The sequence below is a fragment of the Ptiloglossa arizonensis genome, chromosome 9 (genome assembly GCF_051014685.1).
Source record: "Ptiloglossa arizonensis isolate GNS036 chromosome 9, iyPtiAriz1_principal, whole genome shotgun sequence".
NCBI classification, from domain to species: Eukaryota; Metazoa; Arthropoda; class Insecta; order Hymenoptera; family Colletidae; genus Ptiloglossa; species Ptiloglossa arizonensis.
The window spans coordinates 1,865,419-1,891,053 of record NC_135056.1 but is presented as its reverse complement, the minus strand read 5'-3'; the positions used below and the strand labels follow the sequence as shown (position 1 = coordinate 1,891,053).

The 25,635-nt window shown below is 31.2% G+C and overlaps 2 protein-coding genes and 1 long non-coding RNA gene across 5 annotated transcripts in view; 1 reads left to right on the top strand and 2 right to left on the bottom strand.

Moving 5' to 3' along the window:
- Nucleotides 1–15,159, top strand: part of Gogo (thrombospondin-1 like protein golden goal) — a 34,411-nt gene extending 19,252 nt beyond the window's left edge. For 2 of the 3 annotated variants that reach the window (XM_076319926.1, XM_076319925.1), the window contains one exon: nucleotides 14,510–15,159. In XM_076319926.1, the coding sequence (XP_076176041.1) occupies nucleotides 14,510–14,990 (481 nt within the window). In that variant the 3' untranslated portion in view covers nucleotides 14,991–15,159. The remainder of the gene's footprint in view (nucleotides 1–14,509) is intronic. The other variant, XR_012993238.1, reaches the window with a different exon arrangement.
- A 5,787-nt stretch (nucleotides 15,160–20,946) lies between these two features.
- LOC143151277 (uncharacterized) lies at nucleotides 20,947–21,990 on the bottom strand. Its single transcript, XM_076320255.1, has 3 exons — nucleotides 21,853–21,990; nucleotides 21,489–21,614; nucleotides 20,947–21,391 (listed from the first exon to the last, which is right to left on the bottom strand). The coding sequence occupies exons 1-3, from the start codon at nucleotides 21,862–21,864 to the stop codon at nucleotides 21,209–21,211; spliced, it is 321 nt and encodes a 106-aa protein (XP_076176370.1). The 5' UTR covers nucleotides 21,865–21,990; the 3' UTR covers nucleotides 20,947–21,208.
- Nucleotides 21,991–23,256: 1,266 nt separating this feature from the next.
- Nucleotides 23,257–25,217, bottom strand: LOC143151323 (uncharacterized). Its single transcript, XR_012993287.1, has 4 exons — nucleotides 24,718–25,217; nucleotides 24,271–24,661; nucleotides 23,869–24,201; nucleotides 23,257–23,775 (listed from the first exon to the last, which is right to left on the bottom strand). It is a non-coding gene; the product is annotated as an uncharacterized LOC143151323 (long non-coding RNA).
- Nucleotides 25,218–25,635: the final 418 nt, after the last annotated feature.

Below are 25,635 nucleotides of genomic sequence, written 5' to 3'. Positions count from 1 at the left end.
TGCGAGTGGGACAGTAGAGCAAGAAAAGATTGCTATGTTAAAAAAGATTGGAAGCCAAAACAACAATTGATTCTAGGTCAAAAAACGTCCAGTACCTCAATTTAATTGAGCCTAACAAATTTACCACCGTTGCACAGAAAGTTAGGAATTATGAAGAACTTTGTTAAAGTCTGGAAGTTTTGCTTATTAGAAAGTAAAATTTTCTTATTTATCCGATGCAAAAATAAAAGGAGACGTGTTTGCGGGACCTCAAATAAGAAATTTAATGAAAAATAATGATTTTACAGAGAAATTGAGAAATGTAGAAAAGCAGTGCGGAATTCTTTTAAGAAAACAATAGAATGTTTTCTTGAGAAATAAAAATAAAAAATTATGCTGCTTCAATACTGTCAATGAACTATTAGAAAACTGTAGAAAGCTTGAGTGCAATGTATCTGTAAAAATGCATTTTTTACGCTCACATTTGGACTTATTTCTATCAAATCTCAGTGATGTGATTGATGCGCGTGGTAAACGATTTTATCAAGCTATACCTTCGATGGGGAAGCGATATCATGGTAAGAAGATTACCACAGTGCTTGCCGATTATTGTTGATCTTTTATGATTACCGTTAAGAATGCAAGGCGAGTATTAAATAAAAGCATTTTTGACAATTCTTGCGTTGAGCATGCTACAGGTAACCTTAAATTTTATACAAACTTTTTTTTATTTTTCTTCTTTTTCTTACTTTTACTCCATAGTATGGTGATTGGTATCTACAGAAATATATGGAAAAAAAATAACATTGAAGTGTTAAAATAAAAATTACACATTATTCACACAAATAGATACTCCAACGCTTCTATCGGTTTGGTTACGCATTGTTTCGGCCCAAATTGTAAATCGTTTCGACACTTCTGTCGGATGGTTTCTTCTTTAAAAATATAAGTATACAGAATCCGGCACTAAGTAAAGTTTTGTGTTAGAAAAAGAGCTTTTCGTAAAAGTTTAAAAATAATATGGAGAAACTACGCATATTAGCACGTTTTAAAATTATGACATTAATTCATAAGTATTATGAATCAAAAGCGATTAATAAATTGTATAACACTATATTTGGAAAACTATTCTTTATCTTTTAAGACCAATTAGAATTTTCTAACGTTTTTTTTACTTTTCATGCCTCGTTTTGTAAAAAATCTTAAATTTTAACAAAATCTTGTGTTTTTCGAAAACTGAAAGCGATACAGCCGATACCCGTTTTATTATTATATTAACCGATTTACGTTTCGCGAATGTTGATAGATATTTTCCTCGATTCAAGAATGTCGTCCTTATGTTGGTTCCTCGGTGATGACATGTTGCGTGTATAGTATATTTATACACAACTTGATGAAGGCTAATATATATATTGGTAATAATGACATCACCACTGCTACGATTGATACTTTTATTAACATTAGATACTCCTATAAGGCACTCGTGGGTAAAGTCGAGTAATTTCTGATTTCAAAGTCATAGGCAAAGCAGCCGCAAACTTCTTTATTTATAAACCAACTTTAGATGTGGGTATATAAGACATTTGGATTCGTTATTTTTTAGGAACATTTGCGTGGAATATTCGTATTTCAATCAATTAATTATACAAGGGATTAAGGTGATGTAGAGGTTACATTATTCTTGGGAATTTTCCACGTTTCTATCGAATGTATACATTTCTACCATCTTACTGTTTTGTTCTTAATAGCAATTATGTTAATGCACCAATTTTCGAGCTCGATAATCTCTAAAACAATACAAAAAGAAAGAAACCTTTGAAAACTTTATTTTCATGCTCGCGAAATAAACTAAACCGTGTAAAAATGGGTGTAGACATTGGAAAACACTAATTTTATACAATAAAATTATAATTAATACTCTGTAAATCAAAACCGTAATTCATATTCTTTCGGTTGTTCTTTCTTTTTATTCTTTATCAAGTTGATTCTGTTAAACGGTTATCTCTTTCGCAATAAAAACACCTTAGATTCTTTTAACAGCTGTTTTCTATGAATCTATTGCTTGAATCTTAAAGTTATTGCATTTAAAAATCATATTACAGTCAAAACTCGATAATTCGAAAATCTCTATAAAATTACAATTGTATTCGTGCTCTTCCGTCATTGCAATCTTGTCTCAGATAACTGAAGATAGAAAATATAAAATGACTACTTTCACTCTTCAACTATTTGTACATCTATGAAAGTTAATTGTTTCACGTTAGTTTCATGCCTGTAACTTTCACGTTTACGTTGAATAAGACGGGTTCTAAGAGAAAACAACCCCTTCGCGTACAATATCGTGCAAAACTCGTGTTAAAGAAATCAGTGCAAATATAAGATCCATGGGTGTCTTGTCCACATTCGTACATTGAAATATATTTTCTTAAAAATATTAGAAAGAAAACCTTATATAATGTCTTCAAAAGGAAAATTTAGCGTTCATGAGTATAGTGAGAATCATAACCAGTGCGATCAGATTTTATTCCCTAAATCGCTGACTAGGAAGTGTGGGAGAAGATAGTACAGTGCGGCCCGTTTCCCTCCTTTACGCAACGTGCATTGGATATATTCGATTCGCGATGAGATTTGCGATCTTCTCCCACTCCAATGTCTTCAACGCATGATGCGTAAAGGAGGGGGACGGTCTTCACTGTGCTACCTTCTTCCACTCCTACAGTCACACGATTTAAAGAATACAATCTGGTCACGCCGGTTATGACCATGCAAGTCAGATTTCACTTCTTTGTTTGGGAGGAGTTGGAGAAGGTAGGGAGACGCATGGTGGGGACCATCCCGTTGCGTTAAATCAATCGAAGTTCAATATTTGTTGTACAGCTAATCACTAAATGCATAAAAAACACAATGAAAGATTAATTCCATTTTTAACTCACGTTATTTTAGTATTTTATTTCACTTTTTATAAATGATATGTAATAATAATGGTTACTTACACAAGTATATAAGAAATCCTATTATTTATAAATAATGAATACAAATTGTGCCATTCATAAGAAATTGTCCCTTATAAAGGTGTATAAGAAAACATTATTTATGATGGATTTTCACAACATCTACAGATCAGCGTATAGAATGTTTTTTGTTAACATGTACGAAGACTCGCGTGATGTACACAATTGTCTGTGATCTACCTTTACTTTTGTATTGTAATGTGCCAGAGTGCAATAAACCCTTTTATTTTGTTCTGTAAATCATTATTAAATAAACATTTTGTTTTTATCAATGGTTATGGGATCAGAAACGCCTAGTGAAAGAATATAACTTAAGAAAAAGCAGAAAGTCGATCACATGGTGAGTACGAAGTATATACATAATGTACGGAGTACAGGCCAAAAAAGATTTTCATGTAACTTTTATCCAAAAATAATTATCAGTCGTGAAAAATTGAGATAAAATGGTTGTTGAAAGGTAAAGGATTATTAGCATTTTGCTCTATTAACGGATTACTAGCTCTATAAACAATTTTGCTCTAGGCAAGATTGTTCAATCCGTAAACGAAACTCGAAGAGCAAAAGGCGAGTTACATGATAAATAATAATAGAACTCTGGCTATTATTGAACTCCACATTGATACTGATTAACAAGTACATATTGAGGACTATGAAAGTGCACATAAAGTTTGGGTAAAGTTAGAATTAGTACAGAAATCAAGAGCTCAGGTACATATCATGCACTTTAAAAAGGAATTTTAATATTTCAAAATGAAAGATGATAAAAATATACTACATATGTTAAGGAGTAAGATTGCAGTGAATAATTTAAGAGAAGCTGGTGCCGAAACCAAAGATGAAAATCTTGCATATTGTAGGTATTAGATAAATATGAAAAGTGTTTGGGTCAGAGCGAACAGCATGGAGCAGATGTTTATAGTTTACAGTAAGATATCGGTTCAGAAAGTCGAGACGCGTGGATTGTAGAGTGGGAGTTTCATGTTTAAATATATTTTACAGTATTATTATCATAAAAGCGGTGTATTGTCTTTAATCTGCCCGAATGCTTAACATTCCTCCACAATATGCTCTATTGGCTGAACTACCTGATAGCTATGAAAGTTTAAATATGATTTTAGCAAATCTACCTGATGATAAGTTTAATTCAAAAATAATACGAGTATTGCTAGCAGAATATGATTGTAGACGTTCCAGACAAGAGGAAGATACTAATCCACATAAAGAGGCATTGCACGCTACTAAAAGATCAGACAAGTGACACCTAAATAAAGAATTGGGCGGAGATAAACTAAAGCAAATTATGTGCTATAAGTGGAACAAAGTTGGTCACTTTGCTTCTGTATGCAACTCTATGCATAATTTAAAGACCAATAAAGGAGATGTTAGTCAAAGGACATATAATATAAACAAATCAAAATCGAAAATAGACAATGCATTCCTACTATCTATGAAGAACGTAGATCTGGATAATAGGAGGATTTTTAACAGTGGTTGCACATACCATGTGAATAATAGAAAAGACTGGTTTATTAACGAAACGTTCAATCAGTTAAATGCAAAGATGGTCAGTATCACAGCTGATCCATAGAAACGTAAGGGTTTCATGCGGCAACCCAAAGGGATAGGTACTATAATATTGGATATGCATGTTGAGAAATGTATAAAACGAGTAAGGTTGGATAATGTGTACAATGTGCCTGATATTGGGAAGAATCTCATGTCGATTGCACAGATAAAAAAGAAAAGATACGAATTGACAATCAAAGATGGCACAATAAAAATAAGAAATATAAGCACAAAAAGAGTAGTATGCATAGTCCATATAAGTAATGATCTTTATGGAATGAAAGCAAATGTTGACATAAGTGGATACGCTGTACCAAAATCACATGCGGTAGAAATAAATGCGAAAATGTTATGGCATCAAAGATTTTGTCATGTTAATAATGATACAACAAGAAAGACATTTCAGCTAAAGAGGGTGACTGGATACGAAAATACTGATGTAAAGGTAGTGTATGCGATGCATGATGCAAAGGCAAACCTACAAAAATGGTATGCAAACTAATAAAAAGTTTACAGTCAAAAATGTATGCGAACTGATACATTCAGATTTATGTGGGCCAATGCCGACGACTTCAATTGGTGGAAAAAGTACTTTATTACTTTTACTGATGATTTTTCACGCAGATTAGATATAAAATGTAAGGTCGAAAGATCAAGTTAAACAATGCATTCAAGAATGTATAACCAGGATTGAGCGACAGTCATGTGAAAAAGTAAAAAGATTTAGAAACGATAATGACCTTAAATTTTATAATAAAAAAATTACAGAATACTTCAACAAACTTGGGATAAAACATTAGAGGAGCAATGTAAAGACACTTCAAATGAATGGTGTAACCGAATGTGAAAATAAAACACTATTGAACTTCGCAAGATCTATGCTATATTTCGTTAAATTATCACCAAAATTCTGGACAGAAGCAATTAATACAGCAGCTTATGGGATTCGACAGATTGAATACTCAACGTAAAACATCTAAAGGCATAGCTTATGGTCTCCGGAAAAGAATGACGTCTAAACATGTTAAATTCTGCGAAACGAAGATTGGATATGAATGGGTCAATCAAAGTGCTGAGTGTGTAAGCACGTTAGTTGGCGAGATGAGGAAAACAATTTTAGAACTGTTGAGACAAATAAGCAAGATGATGAGTCGGAATCATTCAGAAAGCAGGAAGAGGCTGATGAAAGCAAAGATACACCACGCAGAGGAAGACACAAAACTATAATAAAGAATCAGATAAAGGATAAAATAGAAAAGAATGAAAGTTCAAACGAGGATTCCACTGAGGTGGAAGCAAATTTATTGGAAATAACTGAGCCAAAGAATATAGAAGAAGCATTATCGTCGCCTCAGTCACCGTCTGGAAACAGGCTGTTGCAGACAAATTTGAAAGTTTACAGAAGAGAAAAATCTAGTTTGTTACGGAGATACCCAAGGACAGGTATATATAAGCTTTTAAACTTAAGAAAGACTCAAATGGAAACTCGATAAAATATAAAGCACGGCTAGTCGCACAAGGATTTGGTTAAAAAAAGAGAATAGACTATGAGAAAACATACTCATCCGTTGCAAAATTTTCAATAATAAAATTGTTTTTAGCATTAACTACAACATTCAAGCTGAAAACAAGACATATAGATGTCAAGAATGTATTCCTTTATGGGTCAATATATGATACACGAAATTACCTCCATTATGAACAAAAGAATGAACAAGTTGCAAAGTTAATGCGACCAATTTATGGTCTCAAGCAGGAATTGGATGGTTTCATCCATTTTCGCATTTATTTCTACCGCATGTGATTCTGATACAGCGTATCCACTTATGTCAACATTTGCTTTCATTCCATAAAGATCATTTACTTAGGACTATCCACGAGACCAGATATATTATTTGCGATAACGAAACTTTCTCAATTTAATGTAAATACAGGTAGAGAACATTGGAATTCAATTAAACATATATTTAGGTATTTAAGCAAAACTCGAAACTATAGGATAGAGTATAAGTGTAGTAAGAAAATAAGTATAGAAACTTATTGCGATGCCGATTGGGCAAGTGACGTAGATGATAGGCATTCATTCACAGGTTTCGTTGTTAAAATAGTAAGCAACATAGACAATTGAAAATCGACTAAACAGAGAAGCATATTCACTTCGACTATGGAAGCTGAATATATTGCGATGTCACTTGGAGTTGAAGAAAATATGTGGCTCGAAATGTTATTTAAAGAGTTGGATTTAATGCAATATTTTTCAAGTTTTGAGTTTTATTTTGATAATAAAGCTGGAATAGATTTTTCGAAAAGCAAGGTAGATAAGACGAGGACCAAACGTATTGATCCATATTACCACATTGTACGAAAAAAAACTGATGACGGATTAATAAAATTGCAATATATCTGATTGGACGAAAATCCGGTAAATATCCTAACGAAAGTATTGAAACCTGTAAAGCAAGATAAATGTGTAGAAATGTGTAGGGGAATTTTTAAATAATGGTTACAAATAGTGCCACGCATAAGAAATTGTCCTTTACAAAAGTATTATCCATTCACGAAAAGAAGGCACAGCGTTGTTAGATTCTCGCTTCTCCCGTAGTCCATTGCCCCTCCTACGATCGCAAGCAAGAATCGCTATTGGTCGAAGACAATTACAGAGACCGACGTTGGTGATCCCAAGTCCGAATGAAAACGAATTCGTAGGTAAGGTGCATGTGCGTAGGCTCCCAATAAAGCGTCAAGTATTTATGAACAGAACAATTTGTTTACGGTTTAGATACTACAGCTGATTCGATAAGTTGCTCGTAATAAAAAAATGAGTATAATTTAAAATGTGTAATAATCATTAATATTTTGAAAATTATTTATAGCAAGAAGAACTAATTTGTATTTATTAAAAATAATATAAATCCGCTTACATTCATTTCTATTAAAATAAACTATATAATTACAATTTACACAAACACAAGTCGTGTTAGTATTAAAACAAATGAATGTAAGAAAATGTAAAGGTTGTGCTTGTTTTAATTTTAGTATGACTTGTTTTTGTGTAAATTGTAATTACATAGAATTTATCTAGATAGAAATGAGTATAAGCAGATTTATATTATTATTAATAAATACAAATTATAATAATTCTTTTTGCTATAAATAATTTTCAAAATATTAATGATTATTACAAATATAAAATTAAACTCATTTTTTCATTACGAGAAACTTATCGAATCAGTGATAGTATCGAAACAGGAACGATATCATTCTGTTTCTTAATAGCTAACATTTTGATTAGAAGATTACGCCAATGCCATTAGTATTCTTCCTCACTCGGTCTCGCTACGGGTCGCTGTTGATCTTTGTCGCCGTTTTTGGCCTACATCGATTCTTGACTGCGATCGTAGGAGAGGCGATGGACTATGACAGAAGCGGAGATGTAAATACGCTGTGCCTTCTTCTCATGGACGAATAATAGTTCTATGGATATTCTGATGTAGATATGAGCGTCATTCGTAAAGAATTTTAAAATTATGATAATTTTGTAGTTAAGTGACTTTATTCTAAATGGGCTTATATTTTTCCAGTTTTTCAGAAAGGCTATATTTTAACACAAAAAAAAAATATAGGTAGGGGGAGTTTGATAAAGTAATGTGTTTTTACTATTTTTTAACAAAAAACAAAAATGATAAGAACTACAGAATGTGTCTATCGATTCCGATGATTTTTGTGTATGTTATGGAGAACGAGATTTTGAACAACTTTCATTTCATTAATAATTGCCGTTCGGTCTTAGTTTTCGAAATATTTGCAGAAATATTTGATATTACCACAGTGACTTCGCTTGTAATACGTGTACCACAGACGCGTTGAGTCTGCGAGTGATTGCCGCTCGTCTAGCGTTTCTATGAACATATCATGAGAGCCGCCAGACGAGCATGGATATACATATGACGGATAGAAAAAATGATTAAATTTAACTAATTTCAACCATATACAAAACTAAATATGTATAGTGTGTAGACGAATTAAAAAATTAGCCCTAACTCAAACCTATTAATTAAAACTCAATGATGTAGTTAGATTTGAGTTAGGAACAGTTTTGAAACACGAATAGGCAAATTTCGATATATAATAGTTGTAGCGCTCGTTTTATGCAAATATGTCCAAAACAAAGGCCGAGGGGCAATTATTGTTCATATAAAAGTTGTTCAGAATCTCGTACTTTATAACATACTCAAAAATCATCGGGATCGGTCCACGCATTTTGTAATTTTGTAATTTTTGTTTTCTTTTTCATTAAAAAAACAGCAAAATCACAAATGCAAAAAATATTTTCAAATAATATTGTGCTAAACGAATCCATTTATAAAAGGTTAATTTAAAAATAAATGTTTTGAAATTGAAAATCTATACATTTTCTTGAAATGAGACCAGTACTGCACACACTGTAATGGCTTTCAATAGCAAATTATTTGTTAATATTCGATTTAAATAAAAGAAATTATCGTAAAAATAGATGAATAATAATATTTTTCGATAGATTTTTTATAGCCGTATTAATTTATAACAAACAATCATATTCTGTTTGTACTTATGTTTGACTTGACTTTAACACAACAAGATATTTAAAACTGATTCTTAAAATGGAATAACGTGCTCTCTACGGTTTGCTAGTGGTGATTCCTTACATCAGGAGATTATGCAGCGTTTGTTGAAATGTTTAAATTATATGTGATGAAGCATTCTAATCATATGATAAAGGATCAAGAGCCCCTATATATTGGTATTAATTTCGACTGATATATTGACGAGCTATAAAAATAGTGATATAATTGCGTACACTTCTAAAAAATAAAATGCATAAAAGTAAACTAATTACATTACACGTGAAAGAATATTTTGAGATAATTGGTACTTTTGAAGTGAATGTAACGAGTTATACCTTTTTATCACTAAACTGCATTTAATGCAGTAGTTTGTCACAGTACAATGTCATAGAAAAATTACATTCATTTGTACTATTACGATATATCTCGTCGTTCTCTCTACAAATAATATTTACAGTACGCAAACGAATTTTCGACAAACGAAAAATCTTGAAAAACAATTATATCAGATAGATCGAAAGATATTCTATTTGTTTGAAGAGCTTCTGTCAAACACTGTACCAAAAAATAACACTTAAGAAAATATAAAAATGCAAAAATGAACTTTTTTTTATTATTAGTTGCTTGTTAAGAAAAATGTTATATGTGTTATATTTTTCAGATCTTTCTGATTAAAATGCGACCAAACACGATGTAATTTATATTATATTTATTTATTTATTAAACAATAAATGGAAAAAAAATCAGGTTTTATCAATTTTGAGCCACGTTCGATCGCGTTGAATGGCTCCGATAAGTATAAATAGAAGAGAGACATTTTTCTTAATAAGGGAAAAATGTTAAGTTAATATCACTTGTTAAATGAATAAATATTATCGAAATTATATAATTTTTGGTCTTATTTTAAGTCAGGAAGACTTTATAAATATGTCGATAAAGGTTTCATGAAAAAAAAACCTATTTAAATGTGATTGTATTTACTGTTGTAAACATCTCTTTAAACTTTGGCAACTGCCTCAACTCTCAGTCTCTCTTTCACTTTCACTTTCACTTTTTGTTTTTTTCTATGACGTCGCTACCGATGAAATGTTGAGAGAGGATGTAGACTTTCATTAATGGTCCTTTATAAATGTGAATTCTGGTCCCAAGGTTTTTACATTTATCAAAAAATACTGTATTGATGATTACCTATGGCTTTTCCGTGTCAGACAATCGTTCAAAGAGAATAAACTTTCATCAAATCTCTATCGTACATGGGTCGCTTTGACGTAATTAATCGTTTGAGTAGTCTTCTATTCGTAGAGAATTTAAAATAAACTATTATTAATTGTAAGATTTTGTTTAAAATTAATGATTGGTTTCGATCTTGAAGAAGAGCAAGTATCGTTCTCTAAGCAGTGGTTATACGCAAGAAATACACCTTTGATGTTCTTAAAAGGAGAGCCGTTTACTGTTGTTCGTTATTTACTATATATTCGTTATTCATCAGAATAATTCCTGCGGGACTCGATTCCTTCAGCTAATGTTCCTGTAACAAAGAACGTCGATGTAACAACTTCTATACAGTACGATAATCATTCGCTTTCTTGGACAATGTCTGTCCTTTGTCATCATGTGATGGCACGAGGAGAGGGCATTGCCTCGTTACGTAACACAGGTAATCAAATGGACTCTATTATCGATGCTTCAGAAATTCCATAGAAATATCGGGCAACGGGCGCGTAAAATCAAATTTAACCTCGTTTGTATTAAAGAATACACGCTTTCTTATATACCTTGAACAAAACCCTTGCCAGTGAAGGTTGCAAAGCTGCTCTCACAGTTTCATGAGCGTAAAGAATCACAGTTACTAACAAAACTAGTACCAGTGGCTGGTAGCGAATCTTTCACCGTGTAGTCTCTCAGTCAACGGACTTTTTATATCACGTCGAAATAAGAGTTGAAAAATCAATTTACCTTTTAGTCGCTACTATCGCCGGGCAATTGGACTGCAATGCTAGTTCTGCAAGAGACTGTGACTGTATGCTCCTTGCAATCCACGGCGAGCAACGACCGTTGTTGTTTACTCGCTAATTCTCACCGAGAAACTAGAAAAACTGAAAATAGTGCCGAGGCTATTGTTCGAACAACGGAATTTCAATGAAAGTCACACCTGTGACAGGTTACGTGTGACAATAGCTAACTTAAATTATTCTCAATTTAACGCCACATTTAAACAAATTTTTTTCTCAGCACGAGCAAAGGAATCTACTCAAGTGACAGACGCTAATTTTAATTAGATTTATAGTGTAGATAGTTTTCAAAAAAATTTTTGTAGCGTATTTTTCTTTTTATCGGCTATCATCCATGGTAAAGAGATGAAATCAGGTCTCAGAGTTGGTGTCGAAAACATATTTTTTTGGAAAAATCTCAGGATTAACTGGGCCTGATACAACAACATTCTTGTTTTCAAATTTAGTGTTTTCAAGTACGTGCGTTGACCGACAAATAAATTGATAAAAAAATAATTTGTTTAAAAAAGTATTTGTTTTGGCCACTTTTCTTGTTAAAATTTAATCAATAAAATTTCCTGTAACTTTATACGTGTAAAATATGAATAAAAATAGGTGATAAGTATTCTTTGTTTCTTATCATATAACGTAAATTTTTAAACGGAAATTGTTTTCCGATCCGCGCAGAAAAGAATATTCGAACGTGCACTGTCGAAATTATTTCAAACTTTGACAATATTAAAAACATTAAAATTTCTTCGGGACGTTTACGATCCAAGTTGCGTTCAACCGACTCGCAGTCGAAGGACTTTCAATTGGAACATAAGTAACAGCCCTATGGTGTTTTTACCTTGAACTTAATTTTCCACGTTGTAAAATATAATATATGGAAGCCCTAAAAAGAACTGGTGCCGTCTAACCACATCGAAATTTTACAGCGGCGTTATAGTATATAATCCTAAGCAAAAAGTATATACTTTAGGTAACTCTGATTAGTATGCAGTTGAAGAGAGTATAAACTTACTAACACATTTGGAAATACATAAAAGATATGTATCTTGCATTGTACACTTTCATTTGACTACGTTAATTGCAACTAGTACTTGTGTACTACTCTCGTATATTGAAGAAATGAACATCAATCCTATCGTTAGATTAAATTGTTAAATTCGAACGAATTCGTAGCAAGGTGCATCGGTGTAGGCTCCCAATAAAGCGTCAAGCATTAATAAATAGAATAATTTGCTTGCGGTTTAAGTATTACCGCTGATATGATACATTGCTCGTAGTGGAAAAATAAGTACAATTTAATATGCGTAATAATTGTTAATATTTTGATAATTATTTATAGCGAAAAAAACTAAATTGTATTTATTAAAAATAATATAAATCCGTTTATACTTATTTTGTAGTCGATATAAAATTAAATAAGATATTTAATAAACGCTAAACGTTGTTAGCAAGATCAGTCACATAGTGGTTCAAAGGCGGAAGAAATTTTAATTTTTTCACTGCAAAGGAAGGAGTTCTTTTTTAAAAAATTTCCGGATAGGATAGTTGTATTAAAACCTATACAAATTTTCGAAAAGTATCTTAAACTTATGCGAAAAATATAATGAAGTTGTTTAGAATAAATGCTACTTTTAGCAGAAGACCTAATATTAAGATTACAAGTAGCTGACAAAATTTAATAAAGAAAAGTTGTAATAATTTATTTATATACATATAAAGGAAATATGTAACATACGTTACACATACATACATACACAGGCGCGCGCACACATATATATGTTAAATCAACAATTTTATTATTGTTTTGTAATGTAAGAAAATGTAAAGGTTATCCTTTTTTTAATTTTAGTATAACTTGTTTTTGTGTAAATTGTAATTATATGGAATTTATCTAAATAGAAATGAGTATAAGCAGATTTATATTATTTTTAATAAATACAAATTAGTTTTTCTCGCTATAAATAATTTTCAAAATATTAGTGATTATTGCGCACATTAAACTGTATTAATTTTTTCATTACATGTTCATTTTATTAAACGTTTCTAAATATATTCAAATCAATTTATTTTAAATTAATATTTAAGGAACATAATTCTTCTACATGTGTCGGCAATAATTTTGATTTTCTCGCTGTCACTATGTTTCCTGATAAGGAAAAAAGATACTCACTTGTCACCTGTGTTGCGGGTATTCCCAAAATATTCCGTGCGACACATCATAATATAGGAAATCTTGCACTGTTAGATTTCTACCAATGCAAATTTCTTCGGACATCTTCGCACAATATTTCCACTATTATCCGAACTTTCACTGGACACAGTTACAAAATTATCAACATTATTTTTGTCATACATTATAATTACAATTTTAAAGACTCTTTGTAAAATAAGAAGACGTTATGCTGTATTTACTAGTAACGGCCAAATGAATACTAAGCTTGATATTGCTCATTGAGAGGCAACTACACAACGTCCAATGTTTATACCTTCGTCTCGATAAACTAATACATTTGTAAACAGACCAGAACCCAAAGTTCTTCTACAAGATTTAGTTTTAACTTAAAATATTATGCTTCGTGAATACTAATTTAAAATAAATTTATTTCAATATGTTTAGAAACATTTGTAATTTGTATCTTGCTTGTCTTATATTATATGGGTATAATATCGACTTTGAAATCGTAATATAATAGTAAGCGTGTCGCAAATCGCTCACTAATCATATTTTTTTCATACAACCCGAAATTATCGGGCAGTCTAATAAAATTGAGCTATCCAAAACTATCAAGTAGCCTGAAACTATAGAGTAGCCCGAGGATTCGATACATGTGGATCGGAAACACGCCCGAGTTCACTCGAACTTCTAAAGTCCGATTTGATGTCAGGTAGCTGCACACTCCTAAATCCAAGGACCATTATAAAATTTATCAGCGAACGAAACAATGACTACTTTGGTTATAATTTAAATCACTTGAATTTTGTATGCATGGTATAAACATTTACCATTTGTAAGATAAGATATAAAATATATTTCTCAACTATTACATGATTCAAAGTTAAGACATGCTATACTGTGTGTATAAGCACCAAGCATATCGAGTATTTCCTTTATTCTTTTATAACTTAAAAACTATGATACATATGATTTAAAATCATATATATAATACTTATTTATTTTCTATTTAATTTCACCCATAAAATATTGACCTAAATTTATGAATCGCACTGTGTATGAAGACAGATAATGTTTCTCAATATTCTATAAATGAAAATTTAATTTTTCCTAAATTATTTTCAACATTATAATTTTCGTATTAATGCTTACTCACCTTTTTTTCTTTTACAGAGTTCGTATTGGTAAAGATGAAGAACCAAATGAGGAATCTAATTCTTCTACATGTTTTCTTGGAAGCCCTATCAATGTACTTCATAATGATGAGAATAATAAAAAGAAGTTAAATTCTACGTCTAAGAAAGTTTTACAGAAAGATTTTTCGAAAGTATATCACAGTTCAAATCAGAACAAAACTTTCAAAGATCAAGATGAAAATGTAGCACACATACAATGCAAATGTAAAGAATTAATGGATTATACCCAGCCAGTTGTAAACAAAAAGGATATAGTGAACATTCCCATGACAGAATTCTCAGGGAGCCCTTTAAAAAATTTTGCTCATGTTAAAAAACTAAATAACAAAGACATTGATGCTTCTTTGAATATTCAGAGCCCAGATTATGGCATAGAAACGGTTTGCATAAAGCAAGAGTCTTTTTACGATTCGAACATTAAATTTGTTGATGACGACGATGATGAATATGTTGATTAGAAATTATATTAATTAGATTATTCTTTTAAATTTTATTACATTTTAAGCATAGCTCAAATTGTGTTACCTTAAATTTACTTTACTTTGATGCTACCAAAAATTAAATTGTATTATTTAAAAGTATTTTATATACTTTGAAATTATTTTTAATATGTACTTATTTCTTCCATTGTAAATAATGTCATAATATTACAAGCAAAAAGGTAAAACTCTTTGGATGTAGCAAATATTAATTCTTTTTAAACAATACAACATAAAAATACATATATTTACAAAAACAGATATCAATAAGCACATCAAAATATTTAATAACTATTATTTATGTGAGCTTCCATTGTTTAAAATTTTTTTTTTAAATTGTTGAAATTTGAATTATTGTTTTAATTTTCAAATATTGATATTTAAAAAGTATGCGTCTGAATAAGTTAAAATATCAAATCTATTTTCAATCAAAACATAAAAGTATAAGATAGAGGGAAGAGAGAATAAGGTCTAATAATTTATATCTTAGAAATAAAAATATTTTCAATTAAGCAAGGAATTGATTGCAATAAAAGAACTAGTTTTAGATATTTATAGTTATACCTTAAATAGTTTTAAAATCGCTAATATTTTTATTGCGATTACAGTGCAATTATATGTAGTTTTTAATAAGTAATTATAATTATTGAAATAGTACAAATTATATGGCACAGTGTAATTATCATAAAAAATAGTAATTTATTTATTAGGTGTACAAATTAATTATCGACCCTCAAATTAATTTAACTGTAATACTTATTTAAACTAAACTAATTTTCCTGTCACGTTAGAATATTAAAGTAGGCATATAAGACTAATTTTAAAATCGATTCTATAACCGACATAACCTTGAAAAACAGTGATAAACACAATAGTCTCCGATGAACAGCACATCAAGCACTGAAAAAAAATGCTATTATAGCTAATTGTAAGATTCGTTAGGATAAAAAGTTCTTTCTCGTTCGACTTATTTATCAGACCTAGCCTCTTTAGACTTAGACATTTGTTTCGATCACTTCAACCTTATTTGACGGATATGTACATACTTTAAAACGCTAAAAGAAATTAATAAAAGCATTGCCAGTTCCATTGACTCGAAACTGCCATATTTTTTTCAAGAGAAAATTAATCAGCTACATATTGAGAAATGACAGAAATGTATAGATGCTGACGGAGATTATTTCGAAGATTGAAATATAATTGAATTATTTATAAATAAATATTAAATTTATTTTATAAACAACGAAAATTAATTTGCACACCTAATATATGTACATTTGTACAATCTAAAAAATTTTAAAAAGGCTGAGAATTAATTTGTGCACCTAATGTATGTATATTTGTACAATCTAAGAAATTTAAAAGAATGTATAACAGTCTAAATTGAGGTTGCATCCGTCGTTCGAAATGTTAGATTCACGTCTTTACACGAGCGATTCAGATAATTTTAAGTTTTCATTATCAGAATTAATTTATCAAATTGCATGATTTTTATTAACAGGTACATACCCTAAAATTTTTGTATGTACATGTTTAACTTTAACTAATAATATAGTTTGTATTTAATGCTGATAAAAGAAAACTGTCTGCTTGCTGTGTATAGAGCATGAATTTAAAATCTATTATCTGTCTTATTAATTTTAACCCTACAATTTGTTCAGTAAATCTATTGTATTACTCTGGTGGTAAATATGAATTTATAAATTTTTAATATTCTTAATAAAGAATTTTACATTATATTTTTATTAATCTACATATGAAAAGAGAAATAAAGTTTATAAAACAAAAAATAAAATCAGATAACATAATATAAAAAAGTATCTAACATAATAAACAAGGAAAAAGTTAAATTTATTACAGAGATTTTAAATTGGCCTTGTATAATATAAAAATATTATGATCTCATGTTATATAAAAATACATTACTTTCAAAATGTAATAAAGATATATATATGTTAGGTGATAATATAGATTTAGAAATGTATTGTGTACACATATTTTTTATAAGTTTAATTTTTCTATAATTATTATTTTCGTTTTAATATTAAAATTTATTTTTTATGAAGTAACTTTGTAACAACAATTTTAATGTTTTTGTGTACAGCGTATCTTATAATAAGTGGAATCTATTTTTTAAAAACATTTAATAATTAAAGACGACAAAACAATAATATAAACATACATATTGCATATATTGTAGCCGAATGACGTATTTTACTTTGGCTACAGTGCTACATTATCGAATATATGAATTAGTGGAAAAGTTATGAGTGCCTATCTCCACTTATTAATTTACTCAGTGGAATATTAGTAGACCGTGACATATCATCAATATGTATAACAATATATTTAAGTACTAAATCCATCTCAAAAGTAGATCCTACATATCACAGGAGACCCTGTACACTATTTTCTTAATTAAAGTAGCTATATACTTTTTATTAAATTTCTTTTAATTGTATTATTATTTTGTCTTTAGTTTTTTACATTCGTTTTTTTACAATTTTTGTTAACTTAACTGTTATGCGGTATAATATAACGCAGGCACTACAAAAAATATTATGTAGTGTATTAAAAGATGTACATAACCAATATTATAATTCAGAACTACTACTAAATTTATTTGAGCTTGTATTTTATATAAACTTTGGATTATACTTTCTTGTACTTTATCATAGTTTTTATTATAGGTTAATGCGTGCAAACAAAACAAACATTTTTTTTAAAAAGAAAATATTAAAATATTCACAAGATTATCATAAAACAGCTGAACAAATTAAAATCTGTATCAAATAAACACTTTTTGATGTTTTAACTTTAAACTTTGTACTATATTTATTTATACGAATTAAAAATTACATTCCAATTTTATTTGACAATGAGGAAGCACAAATTTTGTGCAAACTCGTTTTAAAATCTGTACAAGATGTGTACGCCGATAATAAAGAGAGGGGGCGACAAACGCCTTCTTTCCAACGAAGACGCACAGAACACAGACTTCGTGCCGTATGAAGGGGGGGGGGGGGGCATTGTAAGTTATACTCTATGCAGTTCCACGTGTCCTCCTAAAATTGAGAACAGTCACCGTGGGGGTTTTAGTGGGTAGACTCCGCATTCGGAGTGCCGGGGCAGAGAATCCCACTTGATCTCCGCCCTCGCCTCAAGAGTTCGGAGTAGTCTTAGCAAAATTCTCTCCATGAAAATAAAAAAAGTGAGTTAACAATTTATAATTGTTGCACCTGAACCAGTGAAGACTTATAACAATCTCGCACGGGCGAGCCGTTATAAGTTCCCAGCCTCAGCGACAGAAAGTGGAAGGCTGTATTTCTTCTGTGAACAAGTTATGTTGCCAGTAGAAAACTCAAGAAAAAAACGTGAGCGCGATGGTAGGTAGGTGCCGTGGCAGGAGGCCACTCCTAGTTACCCGCCTCACGTTCTCTTCGAAACAACGGAGAGACTAAAATGGTTAGACTCCGTCCATGTCAGTCTTAGAACCCGGTGGGGAGAGCTGTTCCCTCTACCCCGGTGTGTATGATGTACATGAATGGGTGAGTCATGTGTGTGACTGTGTCATTTCTGGAAGAGGAAGAAACGCTTGCCCTCAGTCCTTCTCTTCTGTCTTGTACCGTTCTTGGCTCGCTTTTAGTTCCTCTAACTAGTTCTTATTGTAACTCGTTCTTATTTAAGCATCCAGTACTCAGCATGGAGGCCGAATTTAACTCTCAACGAAGAAATATTGTATTATCATCCCTTCAGAACTTTATGTTAATGAACGTTGTATGACGATATAGAAGATATTAATGAAAATGTAAAACGTGTTTGGAATCAATTTCACATGCAAGACAAATCAGAAAGTCTTTTACCATTTTGTAAATTGAAATTTTGATACCAAGATATACGTAGTTAAAATTAATGGATGCACGCTATTTACATTTTAATTAGCTGCTAGTGCGGCTACGTGTACGTATACATATACGAGAAATACGTGTCCACGATGTTCATACTAGGTTGTTCAATAAGTTTTGTCGTTTATAAAACTTATTGAGCAACCTAGTATTATACTGTTCGATAAGTTTTATCGAATGACAAAACTCATTGAACAACCTATTATCTGTAAAATCTTAACTTATCAATTGTAGATAAATTAACAACTTATATCTCGGTAACAAGACCTAGGATTGCAAAATGGAAAGAGACTTTTTGATTTACATTGGCACAAGTATCTGAAACTGAAAAAATATCCTTCATTTTCTTATTAACAAACTGTAGATTGTAGAATTCAGGAACAACACCGTACCTCTCGAGAACTATGATCATAATAAAATGTCTACAAATAATAATATTTGACTCGTTAAATTAAATAATTTCTTACTCAGACATTTCTTCACATTGTTAAAAGTAATTCAGACTTTTTTAGTAATAACGTTACGTACAAGTACATTTTTTAATAATTTTGTATAATTCCGTATTCATAGTTTGTTAATTTTTACTCTTGTTACTATTCTTCTACTTTTTACGAAATGTAATAAAATATTTACATTTACCATGAAATATAAAACATTCAAAAACATAATTACTTATAAGTAATTTCATATACTTTTAAGATAGGATTGTTACTTATACATTTTCCTAACACCTTCCTGACACGCAACTACTAAGGTAACCATAAGAAATCGCAGTGCATAGGCAGAGTCGAGAAGCGTTCTTTTTACTTCATGGGACCTCTAGAAACTTATTTCTATAGTTCCCAACATTATATAGTATGTACAACTTACTTACATGTTTGTACAGGGTTTAGTACGTACGAACAATATACGTCACTTTATAGCTGCGTCCTATGTGTCCAAGTTTCTTTGTAGTTTATCAATATAATTTTATTAATGACTAACGATTGCGATTATTCTATAATTGTGCTAATAATTAATTATTATAATTACTTATTAATTACTAACCATGATTAATGAGTAATCCAAATAATAAAAGTAAATACAATCATCAAATATAATTAACTTATTAATTATTAATCACGAAATGATTATACTTTTAATTATAATTGCATCATTAAGTTCATAATAAAAGAACTCAAGACTTTCTTTAGATGTAAACTTAAGATGCAAATTACCGCTAGAAATTGCATCACGTGCGAACTTGTTAATATAAATCTATGATTAAACGTGATGTATTCGTAGCACATGACGTCATTTTGACAGTTATCAAATGACGCGTTTAGCTCGAACCCACTTTTATAATTGAATAAAATTTTATTATTGAAAGAAATAAATGTCAATTTGTCGACATATCGATATATTTGAATGTTCGATCGGTTGAATTTTTGTTTTTCGAATTTATAGATCCGATCATTCCTGAAATTACTGCTATTACTTTTAATACATATATGCAGGCCCATAATAGAAATTGTATATATAATTAAAATTATCCTCTTTCAGTACGGATGCGAGAGGTAAATCATTCACTCTGAATATAAAAGTCATTATTCTGACACATAGATATTCTTAAAATTAAATAAACGTAAAACATGTTTTTCTTCTTATATGATCGATTTATATTTTATGTACGCAATTTTGTCTTATAAATATACATTTATACTTTAATTGTTTCACTATGAAGAACTTTTTTGAATTATAATTATACTATTTGTGTTATTTTGTTTCATATTGTTACTATAATATGAAATATATTTGTGTTTAAGTGAAAGCTTAAAAAAATTGGATATCTATTATACAGCACATAATAAAAGGTCATATATAATTAATATAATCAATTACAAAATCGATATAATTATAATATTCAAACATATTTCTTGAAATAATCTCGTTCATATTATACCTTCGTTAATAATACAGAATATAATTTTTAATGTTCTGTTTTTTATAACTTATTAATTGAAAAAGATATACAATAGAGGAAAAAGGAAATTAAAACAAAATAAGAAGTAAATAAGAATTCGTGGATGTTAAATTTTTGTTTTTTGAAACGAATTTGTTAAAATATGTAAAGATCCGATGAAATTAAATCGTTAATTTCTTCTAGAAAACAGAGTATTTAAAATTAAATTATAAACGATTCTCAACATCAGTAATTGCTATCCAATGCAACTATTCGTTGAACATAAATATGATGACTTAAATTTTTTTTTGAGAAAGGAATAGCTAATAAAAAAATTTGTATAAGATGAATTATTTATTAACTTCGAGTGTTAACGAAGTCTCTGGTTGAGTCCAAATATAACCGGTACGTGTCATGCTGCAATGTGCATCGTAATATCTACCAGGAGCACGACAATAGGACCATCTCGGACAACGACATCGAAATTTACTGTGAAATTCTTCCTTGCAGACTTCATTCCACCAACAAGTGCGCTATAAAACGAAATATTTCTTTTAATTCACTATTTTGCGGGTAGTTTGTCAAACCTTCTATCGAGAATAAAACCACGTTTGTTTACTTTTTACTTACCTCCGCTAAATAACCTCTCACACTTTGATCGCTATAATTTCTTTTCTTAATAAGGTGCCTTGTACTCGTCGTATGTACTTCTGCACATACAACTAGCACCAATAACAGATGTAATGCCAATCCTTCCTATGAAACAAACAATTAATTCGAAATAAATTTTATTTTCTTCTTATTTCATATCGCAGTTACGTTATTGTACGTTTCAAGAAATCAAAAGAAAGATAGGGAAGTAAATGAAATATATAGAAGAAAAGGATGTAAAATATTGAAATGAACAAAAGGTGCAATAGATCGATGGCTGTAATGCAACAGTAAACTGGTAACTGTTTCCTCTTAAGCACTCCATTGTTCATCAAAAACTTACATTGTCGCGCATCTTTATCAATTTTTTTTTTCTTTGCGCAAGGTGTCTTATTGTAGTCACCTCAAAATATCACATCAATGAAATGTCACAGAACCAGCTACATACTTCGTTTCCGTTACTGTACGCTTCGTATGAATACTTGAAATGAAACATTATGTATATACATATGTACAGAACATGGCGCAGGCGTATGCTCGTTCTTTCTCTCCTGGCTTTATGAATCGATTCTTGGTAAAATTTTAACTTTTGTGCAATAAAAAATATATAATATTATAATTTACATCGATAGTTTGAATAGTTTCTATCATAAAACAATTAAAAATTTAATGTAATCCTTGACCTTGTAAATATTGTGCACTATGTGGTAGAGAGATTGCTATATACCATTTCATTTAAATTTTTGTATCATAATTTGCTTTTATTTTTGTAGAATATTAATTTAAATCTATATCTTTCGATACGTATAAAATAAATCGAGTAATAGAAATAAATGAATATATGTTTACATAAATTAATTGTGGGTAAACAGAGTTAGGTCTTCAATGTTTATACTACAAAGTCATTAGATTCGAAGATATTTTAATTTTAATGTCGTAAAGTAGTATTCGTTGCTTTCAATAAATTTATACGTCACCTCTAATATCTACGTTCTCATGGATGTTCGTGAATAAATAATATTATGTAAAACTCTTTCAGCAGTTTTGGAATTCATTTTTATAATTATTAAAAATAACTAATTACACTACAAACAAAATTAATATGACTTTAATGTTGGAAGAGGGGAATGAAAAATACAAAGAAAGAGTACGATAATATTGTAAAAGATATAAAAATCAATGATATACTTCAAAGAGTAAACACATTATTTAGGGATCGAGAAAATCTTTGTATTCATGTTGAAGGACGTTCTTTTAAACGCCAGTAAGAAAATAATATGGTACTACTACGTATTATAGTCAGGGTTGCCACCTTATCATAATATAAACCCAGAGTGTCATGAATTGCTAACCGGAAATTGTAGTCCAAACTTGGGGATTGAAAAAATAAAAAAACCGATTATTTTTTCAAACATATATTCATTACAGCAAAATTTTTATCGCAAAAAGAAATATAAATATACAGAGTTTGGAACGTATGTTTTTTTTTTAAATAACAATATGTTAAAAGGAATTGTCATTTTCATCATTAACTAAGAGAAACTTAATACATTTTTTTGTTATAAACTAATATAAACTTAATATTTATTTAATTTAATATTTATCATAAAGTAACCATTTTATAATTAATCATCCTATTTTTGAAAAGATCTCTTATTAGAAACTTAGCACTGTTAAAAAGTAAAGATTGGTTACAATCTCTGAAATCAAGAATCATTCTCGAAACGAAGGTTCGTGTGAGGGAAAGCGTTATACCCAAGAAATAAATTTTACAATTATTACGCCTTTGACCGTCCTGAAAAAGACAGTCGTTTGTTGTCATTTTATTTTATTTAACAAGAATAATTCCTGCAGGATAATTTCTGCCGGAAACCGTGCCTCTACGGTCTAGAGTTCCTATAATAAAACAACGTTGATGTGACAATACCAATTCAGTACGATAATCATATGCGTTTTTGGACAATGCCTATCCTCTACTTATCAAGCGATGGCAATCGTTATATGGGACGAAAAGAAGACACTGTCTTGTTATGTAATACAGGTAAACAAGAGGACTGGATTGCCGACGCTTCAAAAATTCCGTAGAAGCGTTGGACAGCAAGCGCGCAGAGTGAAATTTAATCTCGTTTCTATTGAAGAATGCACGCTTTTTTGAGTGCCTTGAACGAAACCCTTGCAAGTGAAAGTTGAAAAACTTGTGGCATCTTGACGTTATCAGCATGACCTTCTTGGTAGGTTTCGTCGTTTCCAAAGTTGTTGCAAATATCTGAAATATGTCAAAGTAGGTCTTAGTTTTTTTGCCTTCTTCTTTACTTTCACTTTTCCGTCATTCTGGTATTTTATATTTCTTGCTTTTTACTTTCCAGTTTTGGTAATTCCTCATCTCGCTCTTGAGCGGTTTTGGAAGCAAATATAGCGACCAGACTTGCGGGAAAGCGAACGAGTAGCATTTTCCAAACTTTTCTACCCTGTTTTCTAGCGCTTTTTCTGTTTTCCTGCGATTTTCTCCACTTTCTTTCCGTTTCTGTTCTCTATCATTTTCTATCCTACATCGGTCTTCTTCTTTCCCCATTAGTTTTAAGGACGCGTTGTTTGCCACCGCGAGAAGACGGAAGTTCAGCAATGTTCAATCCAGTTTGAGTTTCAGTCCAGTTTATTAGTGCCATCGTCACGCGTACAGAATTAAAACAAACTAGGTGTGTTATTAATAAAATTGGAATACTTTTAAGAAGAGAAGGTTTGGTTTCTTTTGCATTCTCACCTTCCACACTTCATTGGTGACCTTACTTTAAACACAGTGTTGTGATTTTATAAAAACATTTTAATATGCATTGTTCATTTGTGCTTCGTTCTTTATGATGGCACACATAAGTGACATCAGCAATACTAGAACAACAAGAGAAGCGGGTAGATATGCACCGTCGGTGGATCGTGTCGCTGTTAGAATATCAGAGTTTTACGCAATTTTGATGCTTTGAGTATATCTACCGAAGACATCAAGTTTGGTTATACTTGGTGTATTGAACCCCATGTTAGCCGCGGAAGTGCGAGACATAGTAATGCACCCGTCAGTTTCAGGTCCATAATAGAAGTAAAAAACTGAACTCATCCGATGATTAAATTAATCGCAGAAACAAAAGACTCGACGCCTCCTGAAATCGAAAGAAATGAGGGATTGAAAGCCCTCCCGATTTTTACACCTACGTACCTTAGCAGGTACAACGGTGTCTGATGGTTTATTGTGCACTCTATGGATTAGATGATTGCCTACGAATATGCAGGTAATTTTTGCTATGGCAAAGGCCGTCGAATTAGAAAAGGTTGTGGAATTGGCAGACGCAGTGGTCGAATCGTCAAACCCTCATTCGCAATTCGCTGCAATGACACCTTTAGCTGAACACCATTTAGAGGCCCTTTTAAATCTGAAGGTGGTACACGATTGACGGTGTCATTGCGCTAGGAGATTTCACCAATACGGCAGAATCCTATAGGGCGCAATCGCGATCTTGACGCCGCTGGAATAAAAATTGGATGTTTTGTTATCATTGGAAATTCGGTTCCAGTGCCAGGATAAGTGCATTCAACCGTATGCGTTGACTGGTGCAGAAAACATCCAGGGCAGTCGCTAATGGTGACAAGCGACCGCCACCCAATATTACACCGTCTTTTTCTAACAGGCAGTAATTCGAAAACACAATTTTTAATTGATACAGGTGCTGACTTTTGTGTCTTTCCGCAGCAATCAGTACGCGGACGGCGTGAACAATCCACATATAAATGGTCTGCAGTGAAAGAGACAAGAGTAGTGTTAAACCTTATTTTTTTTTTTTACGTGGGGAGAAATCTTTATAAAACTCCCCTGACGCTTTGGGAAGGAGCCAGGGGAAGTGTGAGATTCCCCGCAAGCGGAACAATCGGATACGGGACCTACCAACTAACACCCACCACGTGGACCATCCTCGCATATTATCGGGGGAGCCACCGGGAATCGAATCGCATCAAGTCTTCCGGTGGTCCCCGGGCAGTGCCGCACTGCTCCGTTGTCATATTCCACAGTAACCGCACGAAGGGCGGCCGTGAGCCCCAATCTCATGACAGTCTGCGCCTCCCGTAGCCACTTCCAACG